At 28.6% G+C, this 9,684-nt stretch overlaps 2 protein-coding genes across 3 annotated transcripts; both read right to left on the bottom strand.

Annotated features, from left to right (window-relative positions):
* Positions 1–1,627: 1,627 nt before the first annotated feature.
* Positions 1,628–3,563, bottom strand: LOC132951068 (uncharacterized). The gene is made up of 4 exons (XM_061022760.1): positions 3,346–3,563; positions 2,569–2,664; positions 2,214–2,318; positions 1,628–1,956 (listed from the first exon to the last, which is right to left on the bottom strand). The coding sequence occupies exons 1-4, from the start codon at positions 3,397–3,399 to the stop codon at positions 1,804–1,806; spliced, it is 408 nt and encodes a 135-aa protein (XP_060878743.1). The 5' UTR covers positions 3,400–3,563; the 3' UTR covers positions 1,628–1,803.
* A 4,342-nt stretch (positions 3,564–7,905) lies between these two features.
* On the bottom strand, positions 7,906–9,684 carry LOC132950719 (uncharacterized). 2 transcript variants are annotated; one of them, XM_061022261.1, is made up of 3 exons: positions 9,459–9,684; positions 8,502–8,597; positions 7,906–8,214 (listed from the first exon to the last, which is right to left on the bottom strand). In XM_061022261.1, exons 1-3 carry the CDS (start codon positions 9,510–9,512, stop codon positions 8,020–8,022), a joined length of 345 nt encoding a protein of 114 aa, XP_060878244.1. In that variant the 5' UTR covers positions 9,513–9,684; the 3' UTR covers positions 7,906–8,019. The 2 variants fall into 2 exon arrangements, with proteins under 2 accessions (XP_060878244.1, XP_060878245.1); XM_061022262.1 differs by having other exon boundaries at positions 9,483–9,684.

Here is a 9,684-nt window from a genome sequence, read left to right as displayed (position 1 = left end):
ACAAATTCCAAACGGTGCTTAAAAAATTACTAATAATATTTAGGTAAACATATAATTAACAGTTTGAAAACAAACAAATGTTATTGTTTTTATATTCATAAAAAACATTAGTTAAATAGAGCAGTTGTCGTTTCGTTTATCATGAGGGCAAATAACGCACTTACGATGAAAATATTAAATATGTATAAAACAATAGGAATGTAATACAGCCTGACTATTTGGTTGATTCTCTCGACGTTTATTTAATATCATGAAATATAAATATTAAATACTAATAATAAACGCGAGTTATGATATACAATAAAATACATCACAGAAATAAATAGTCAATAAAAATAAAAAATGATAAATATGAAGGCTCTGATTATTTTGATTGAGACATGAACGCACTTTGAATTAATTAAAACTAAGTACCTATCTACACGTTTTTTTGTACAAATGGAATAACTATATTGTTCTAATCAATAATTTTTATTTTATTTTTTGTATACCATTTGCAGACACTTGCGTTACACGTATAGTATAACATTTTTCATTTGTATTTTTCAATACTGAAAATTAAAAAAATTAAATCTGCTATAAATTTTTTTGAAAGATCTTATTCATAAATTTAGATTTTAGAAACATTTTGACTGTTAAAATATTTATGTAAGTCGTGTAGTTTATTTTTTACAATTTTTTTAAAACATCGTTGCTAAGTATAGTTTAAATAAAAACTGCAATCAAAATGTCAGTAGCGCTCTTAAATCAACATAGAAGAGATGTAACATCACAAGAATATAATATGGTTAAGCAAAATATCGATCGACCATCAATTGAGGAAGTGGAGGTTGGGCTAGAAATGCTAAAATTGGGAAAGCCTGGAACAGATTATATAATACCGGAATGTCTCAAGAAGTTTTAACAATGAAAAGTCTTCTAAGACCCAGATTTAAAAATTGGGTAGGTACTTTAAAAATAAAAAAAAAATTTAATTAGATTTGAATTTTTTATTTTAAATATTAAAAAATAGACATATAAAAAATGTTAGGTTATACGTGTAGGTTACGAGTTGTCTCGAAATTGTATAGAAAAAAATATTTATTAGAACAGAAGTTATTATATATAGTAAATATATTAGTGTCTTCTTGTTACACCCTGTATATAAGTATAATATATAGAAGAAAAAATATTGTTTGTCAGTGTACAATATTATCACCTGCGTTTCAACAGCAGTTAGTTTCTATTTGCATTTTGTAATTTTTTGCGCGACGAAACTCCGGTGACCGATCAAATAAGGCGATACCGATTGGATTATTTTACACATTTCAGTGACTTACTCAAATACTTTGGTACACTAGAATCCTCGACACATACTGTTACTATATAGCAGAGTGGTTACCAATACTTCTTCCCTTGTTTTTATACCAAAACTGTTCTGTGAATAAACATTTATTATACGTTCTTAAATAGTTTAATTGCGAAACTATATAAAGAGTAACAACGAACGACGGATATTTTGTGCCACGTCGATTTACAAATTTCAATGCATCCTCCGATTGGCATACGAAAAATAAAAATAGGAAAATCATATCGTCTACGAGATTTCTGGAAACGTGTCGACCGACTGATAGGCGTGAGAAACAAGATACTCTTAAAATATTCTCTTTTGTTTTTATTCAATAACAAATAGACAATAGTTTATTAATACTAACAAATCACTACAACATGATAATAGGTATTACTATTATAAATATTATGTAAAACTGCTATTCATTAGCAGCAAGCTATCCATTTTGAAAGGGCTTGGATATTGTCTGCTGATTAAAAGAATTTCACGGCGGTTTTCAGTGAACTCGACAATGCCCCTTTTATAGGCTCCCAAAATATACTAACGGGCTTTGTGATTAAATTACAGAAACGGGATGTCACTGACTTTTTTTCTGGAATCTCTTCTGTCATCATTGCCTCTTCTTCCTGTTGGCAAGGATAAAATATAAAAGTAATAACATTATGCTTTTAAAAATCATGTAATGAATTGAATGTTTAGTAATGTGTGATGAAAAATAATTCTAAGACAAAACGTTTCATGATTTCTAATATAATATTATCCATCAATATAATTAGTAGGTATTATAAGAATAATACAAGCTTATTTATTAATATTATATATATATAACATTATTATAATTTATACCAGAAAGACATTATTCAATTATTGACAAAAATAATACCGATGGAGATTCTGATTTATTGATACCAATATACGCGTCCCTTTCAGGTTTGGTAGCAGTGGAAGCATCAACAGTTGTGCCAGTTTTGTCCAAAGAAGTGATGTACTAAATATTACAACAAAAATATAACATAACGTTTTACGATTACTAATATAATATTATCAATCAATATAATTAGTGTTCTAAGAATAACACACGTAGATTAATACCGCCTGTATATATTAAATATATATATTTATATAATATATAAATTATTACTTTTTTTTTTTATATTGAACATTTTAGCTTCGTTAGCGAGGGCCATTAGCCTTTTTTATAATTTATACCAGAGAGACATTATTGATTAAAATATTACCGATGGAGATTCTGATTTATTGATGACAATATAAGCGTCCTTATTAGGTTTTGTAGCACCAACAGTTTTGTCAGTTTTGTCCAAACATGTGATGTACTAAATATGACAAGAAAAATAAATCATAATAAAAATTACAGTGATATGTTATAATTTGTACATATTATAAATAGTTAAATTGGATTATGAAAATGTGAACGATTCTGAGCCAGTAGCGACCAAGGTAACATTTCTATTGTGCTCGGTACCTCAACAGCACTGTTTAATAATGGGCGCAAAAAAAATTTCATGAATTAAATAAATCCTAAATACCATAGTTTTACCGTAGGATATGAAGAGTTAAGCCCCACATTATGACATAATGCGGACAGTAATATTGTGTATACTTAAGCATAATTAAGTAGGTACCTGGTACCTATTATGTCAATATAAATATTTAACATAAACTGCGTATGTAACCTACCTAGTCAATATTGTGTTTATTAAAAAATAAAAAAGCCAGTGAAAAAAATAATTGTGATTAAAAAGATTAATACAAATAATATTCTTAACATGTATTAAAACAATATAGTAAGGTTTACTTGCATACTTATGATATTTACAAAATAGTATAAAATATTATATATTATTTCGATTACTATAGATGCATTCTAAATATTGTAAAAAGTGGGTACCTAATATTCAATATTAGTATTACTCATTTGTCTAGTAATCGTTGGTTTATATATTTTTCAAATCTACTGTTAATTATGTCTTAGAATTTAAACCAGTCAAACTTACTTGAATTACAGATAACAACACAATCGCTGATATAAAAATCCATGTTGAAATCATTGTAAATTTGTTTAATGTAGGTAGTATACAAATGTAAACTAAATCTACAACTGACAGCAAAGGGCAGTCTAGGATTACAACGTATTTATGAAACTGTTTGATACTACGATGAGTAATGTCAATTTATTACATTACATAAAAATGTCATAGAGGTAAGGGATTCGTGTTAAGTTAATCACAATTATAATTTATAATTATTATCGTTAAAAAAATGTAAATTTCAAAAGAGTTATTTTATAAATATATTATTCCATTCAATATAGGTATTGTTATCATTATTTTAATACTCCCATATTTTATACGGTATGATAAAAGTTCTGAAAAATATATTTAAAAACATTTAAAATTGTTCATTATGTACCCGAGATAGGTATATAATTATATGAATATTACGTATATTCAACTACTTTGTTTGTTTTGCAATCAACGATACCTAATTGTATATTTATCATCGATAATATATTGAATAGAACACAATACCTATAGTTTAAATAAAAACACATTTTTGGCACTAATACTTAATAGAACAACAATTTAACCGACAATAAACTAGGTACTTATTTTTCATGCAAGGGAGATCATAAACTCGGCTTGGCAATGACAGGTAAGTAATGAAAACGTCAATAGTAAACTACGCTCCAGTTTTCATAAATTTGATAGCTGGGGCCTGATTTTTCTAAATTAGGTAGCTACATATCATACATTATAGTATTATACCAGAAAGTACCGCATTATAGTAGTAAGTATATGATACAAGCACTTTAGTGGCTTGCCTGGCTGCCTATCTTATCTCCAACCACCACCACAGATTATATTATGGAAACAGATTGTGCACTTAGACCATAGATATACTTAAATCAGGGCTTGAAACCGGTTACCTGTTTTTAACGGATTTATTTTGTATCTGGTAACTGCTTCCCGGTTTGTAAGTTTAAATTTTGAGAAGCGATTAACAATTACCAGTAACCACCAAGTTCAATTAAGGGGTAACGTGAAGTGGTAACCTTTTTTTTTAAAAAACCAACCAATTCAACAAAATCGTTACGGTAAAAGTAAGAATACCGATGAAACCTAGGTTTAACAGTAAATGGCTGCTGTACTTCACAGGTTCCTATTGTGGGGATGGATATTATAGTTATTAAACGCAATTTAGGCAATGACCATTATTGTGATTATAGGCGTGATTTAGAATATCAATAGTTATATTAATTGTAAAATCAAATTTCAACCTTGGTAAAATAGCCGGCGTCCGTTAAATGTATTCGCCCTTGGAACGCAGTTCTAAATAAATTACAATAGGCATACAATAGAAACATATTATATAAGTTTATTATATGGCTTATTCAGATTGTTTGTTTTATTTCTTTAAAAAAAATTGTAATATAATAATATATACCTACAGGTATATGTACCTACAGGTTTACTGGTGCTACTCAGAAAGTTGATAATAAAATGAAAAGAAAACCATTAAAATTTCATATTAATGAATGATATTATACGGTTTTAGACTCTCTTGTTGCAGTATCCGTATACTGTATCATTATGGTTTTGTTTGTGGGTATAGCGGCTGAGATATATTGTCGGAATTTCGGCACAAAACGTAAAATACGTGCAATGCAACTCTATCTCCCGTCCCGCCTTGGCCCTTGGTCCATTAATGTAACACCGGGCATAACCGGTTTATGAAATAGTACTGTTCATTTTGATTTATTTTTGGCCAAATTTAAAAAAAAGTTTTTTTCTTTTCGACCAAAATCGTATTCTTCCCTTTCCGTCCTACTCACTTTTCGGCCAAAAAGTTTAATATCTTACTGTATGTTATACATATTGCGTACCACATCAATAGTTACACAATATGATCTTAGTAATTTATACTATTAAGATAGTCGTTATATTATTATGAGTTTTAAATTGTGATAATATAATAACGGATAAATGGATAAATGGATAAAACAAATTGCTCTCGTCCTACAATCTTTTGTTTTGAATCTTTTTTCATGTGCTTAGTTTTTATTTACTTTTCCTTTTCCGTGATCATCTATATGCTTACTGTCCAAAGTCATACTACCAGAATACGGCACAAATTTACAATTTAATGGATTCCATTACCGTGGACTGTGTCCTGATAAAAGTGTTACTTTGCATATACCTTCAAGTTTCTCTCGTCACTAACTTCAATTAAGTTGAGAGTATTTTATGTTGCCACTACTCAAGTCAAAGTTTCCGTCATATTGTATTGCCTACCCTCAACTACTGATTTCTTTTAAGTCAGCCATCCAAGGCATTAATCATAGCGGAAAAATTTATAGAATAGAAATTTTTCAACCAAAATGAAAAAATTGGTTTGAATTGGGGGAGTGGGGAGGGTAAGTAAAGTTATAGAATGGCACTTGTGGTAAACCTAGCCCTGGTGTTGATAATCCTACCTCCAACGTCTGCAATTATAGACTTTCTGTCTATACTGTCACATTACTATGTATACCTAAAACCTAATCCACTAGGTTGTATTTACTATTGTAGAAATGCTAAATAGGTACTAGCAAGGTACCATAATTGATTATGAATACTTAGTAAAATGTCCTAATGATTCCTAAAGTCTATTTTCCAAATATTCATATTACGTTTTTAAACCACTTGTACTCACTCCATCTAAAATGTACAATAGTTAAAAGTTATAACTACCAGTATACATTACTTCCTAAATGATCGCTCAATTCAGATTCCGTCTTTTTATCATAGAATATCTACTCGTCAGCTTTATAACTGCCATCATTAAATTGCTTATCCTACATAATATATTGTTTTTAAACAGCCCCTCAATGAAGATATTGTCCATGTAGTATTTAAAACCTGGTAAATCACCCCTGTGTTTCTAATTATACACCCATAATCCATCATTTATTTCTCCGTGAAGAGAAGTCTTAACCACATGTACTAGAATACTATATAACGCCGATAACCAACACAGCTTTCACTTTGGAATGTCGACGATCACCAGGCGTATACTAGTCATTAACTAACTAGTAGATTTTAGATACCTTTCCGGTTGGTAGTACAATTTAAACAACTTTAACTGATTTCAGGAAAGAATTTGACTTGATTGACCATGATCTTTTTGTTGCTGTGCTTGAATCCCTTGCAGTTATTTTCTATCGTTTTTATTATCCTATCACCAGTGATCGGACTCATCTAGATAAATATTGTTACGTGCTGCCCCTTCAGGGATTCACTATGTAGATGATTTGAAATAAAACGTTAGTCAAATTAAAACAGTAAATACAATGTTTTTATTAGAACAGAATAAAATGTATAATATCCTCGTTTTAGTAGTAGTCGTCTTGTATATAGTATATGGATAGTGGCGTGAAGGCGCTTCTGTGTTGCTGGTCCAGGTACATCTGATTATGCTGTGCTCCCAGCCCTTCTATATACGATTTCGGTTCCTTTGATAGTATTGGCGCGTGGACAGGATGTCCTTGAGGGGGATGTAGCTGTTCACAAAGTTGTTATTCTCGCAGTTCAGTAAAACTGCCGCCTCGTAATGGCAATTTGTTGCTGACCGCTCTTCTTGATTAGTTTGCAAAATGGAATATGGTTTTTAGCCATGAGGTTACGTCTAGGAGACCATAACAACTCAAGAAGAACTGCCTCTGCCTCGAGAAATACTTATACACTGACATATGAATCGATTACCTACATATATATTATATATTAATACGTAAAGCTATTCCTTTACAATATCTAGATAATTATTTGTTCATCTTTTATATTATCTACAAGGTATCTAAACGTTCATCTTAGATAATTTTTCTACTAATCTAAATAAATTCATCTAGATACGTTTTTTATTTTTTTTTATTGATAAAAATCGAGAAATTGTACAAACGCATTTTAAATATTCATACAGATTTCAAACCAAGTTTATGGCTTATAAACAATGTAATTATTTTTATTTATATCATTATTATTTTTATGTTCCTAGTGCCCAACTAAAATATACCTGGATTTAAACCTATCTTTTTTTTATCTAGATAAATATGAGTTAAGTTGTCTTTTATATCTATCTAGATACATTTAAGTTCCATTATCTTTATCTTTATCTAGATAAAAAAATACTTATCTAATCCGAACACTGCCTATCACACCAGTGTGGCTTTATATCCAACTTTTATACGTTTAATAGTGTAAACTGAAACAAATATGTTGGTTCTTAAAAGGTAAAAATATCAAATATCAAAAACAATAAGACAATGTCAGAATTTCCACTTAAATAATATATCAATGAATATTGTACATGATTTTTTTATCCCCACATTTTTCTTTAAACAATAATAGTTGTTTCCATTGTTTATTGTATTTATTAATATGATGTACAGTATAAAAATAAAGTTACAAAGTAAAATTAATGTTTTACGAGTGCGTAGCTTGATAAATGGTTCATCATGAAACTTTTGTTTATATGTGATTTCTTGTAACGAAGTGACAAATTGATAATTACAAAGAAAATATGATATTTTTGTTTTTAATTAAAGAAAACGATTCTAAAATAGTTGTAAAATAACTGAAACTGGAATTATTATTTTTAATAATTAAAATTATTTTAAATCATCATCTATGTCGTTATTCATTTATCTCAATCTTAGTCGCCGTTTGTTTTGCGAAGATATTTTTACGTAACGGAATAAAGTTCTTGATTACATTCCACGATTTTCTTAACGGCCAAAAAAATAAACCAATGGATTTAGTCACCACATGACGAATTTTGGTTGGAACTGATTTTCTCACTGGCTCTGATTGGTTCAATTCTTCTTTGACCTGTAAATAACCAAACACTAGAATTTATTGTCATTACAAATTAATTATTTGTCGTTCAATAGACTTTAAATAATGTGCAATGAATAATAATCCTGAAAAATCGCATAGTAAGTTCTTCACTAAATTTAGAATCTTAAAGGTTAGGTTAAATTTATACATTTATTCCAGTTTATAAAACCAAGGTTGGTTAAAATTTGGAAGTCTGTTCTGGATTCAATATTATGGAGTTTATAATTATTAATTAAGGATATAGTAAAACTATGACTTTATTCAAATAAATTACCTACCGTGGTTGGATCTTCTGGTTTATTATCTACATCAGTAAATAGTTTTATATTTGGTTTCGTTGCTACGCCAGTTACAGTAGCTGGACAGGTTATAAACTATAAAGATATACACAACAAATATCCGTTATAACTACAATAGATTGACATTGTATACATTATATGCATAAAAAAAAAATGAATGATTTTACTTATGGTTTGCCCTTAAATTATTGATTTGGGTTTTAGGTGCTGAATGGATTATGATGTTCAAACATTTGGATAAGACAAATATTTGAATTCTCATAACCTGTAATTATTTCACTACAAGAGTTAATACGAGTTTTAAGAGTCCTGGTAAGGTTTTATTTTGATAACAATGTAGGTACCTATACTTAATAAATTAATACAATTATTCGTATAATATTATATCAACTCCAGAAATATTCTTTGATTTAACTCTAACTATAATTAATGATTTGGTATTGTGATTATGAAATGTCCATTTATATAGTTGTCAAATTTAAAAATAGTTTATTTTACTTAAAAGTTATAAGTTATAACATATTATAATATGACATATAGTATGACTAAAATAATAACTATTAAAAAACTAAAACTAAAAAATTGAATTAAAACACAAGAATTAAATACAAAAATACGTTTCATATGAAATTGTTATTATGAAAAATTATAGGTTTTCTAGTTAACCTAAATTTCGTGTAATGATTTTTTATGGGAGTTAACATTTTCGAAGTTCTTACGGGATCTGATTCATTCAAATGCAAACTCCTGAAAGAGAAATACATCAGTGAGAATGATCAAATAGAATGTATTTTATGTAATATTCCGATGAACACAAGAAGATTGTACTGTGTAAATAATGAAAATAAACTTATTATTAGCGAAAAATAATTAGCAGATTATCGCAGCATTATCATATTATTATTTTACACAATGATTACAATTAATGAAACTTACATGGACTGAAGAAATTAATACAACCTTAAAAATCAAAATTTGTGTGGCAATCATTTTCACAGCGTCTTGTAAAATTCACTATTAAAACTTAAGCTAGGTACGAGAGAAAAAAATAAGGAGAGAAAATCAAAATATCAACAGTTAACATGTATTAATCAGTTACTGGATAGTGACTATAAGGTAAGTACCACAACGTTATGATGTTATATTTTTTTTTACCATGAGT

Source organism: Metopolophium dirhodum, chromosome 8 (assembly GCF_019925205.1).
Source record: "Metopolophium dirhodum isolate CAU chromosome 8, ASM1992520v1, whole genome shotgun sequence".
In the NCBI taxonomy this organism is placed as follows: domain Eukaryota; kingdom Metazoa; phylum Arthropoda; class Insecta; order Hemiptera; family Aphididae; genus Metopolophium; species Metopolophium dirhodum.
Note: the sequence above shows the minus strand (reverse complement) of the source record. Positions and strands in the feature narration are given on the sequence as shown.

What these genes read in the sequence shown, in the direction of transcription:
- LOC132951068 (XM_061022760.1), bottom strand. Translation starts at nt 3,399, where the DNA reads ATGATTTCAACATGGATTTTTATATCAGCGATTGTGTTGTTATCTGTA. An exon ending in ATAAATCAGAATCTCCATCG is followed by an intron (nt 2,319 to 2,568) that starts GTAATATTTTAA and finishes TGTAATATTTAG; the next exon opens with TACATCACTTCTTTGGACAA. An exon ending in ATAAATCAGAATCTCCATCG is followed by an intron (nt 1,957 to 2,213) that starts GTATTATTTTTG and finishes CCTTGCCAACAG; the next exon opens with GAAGAAGAGGCAATGATGAC.
- LOC132950719 (XM_061022261.1), bottom strand. Translation starts at nt 9,512, where the DNA reads ATGATTGCCACACAAATTTTGATTTTTAAGGTTGTATTAATTTCTTCA. An exon ending in TATTAATTTCTTCAGTCCAT is followed by an intron (nt 8,598 to 9,458) that starts GTAAGTTTCATT and finishes ATATCTTTATAG; the next exon opens with TTTATAACCTGTCCAGCTAC. An exon ending in AACCAGAAGATCCAACCACG is followed by an intron (nt 8,215 to 8,501) that starts GTAGGTAATTTA and finishes GGTTATTTACAG; the next exon opens with GTCAAAGAAGAATTGAACCA.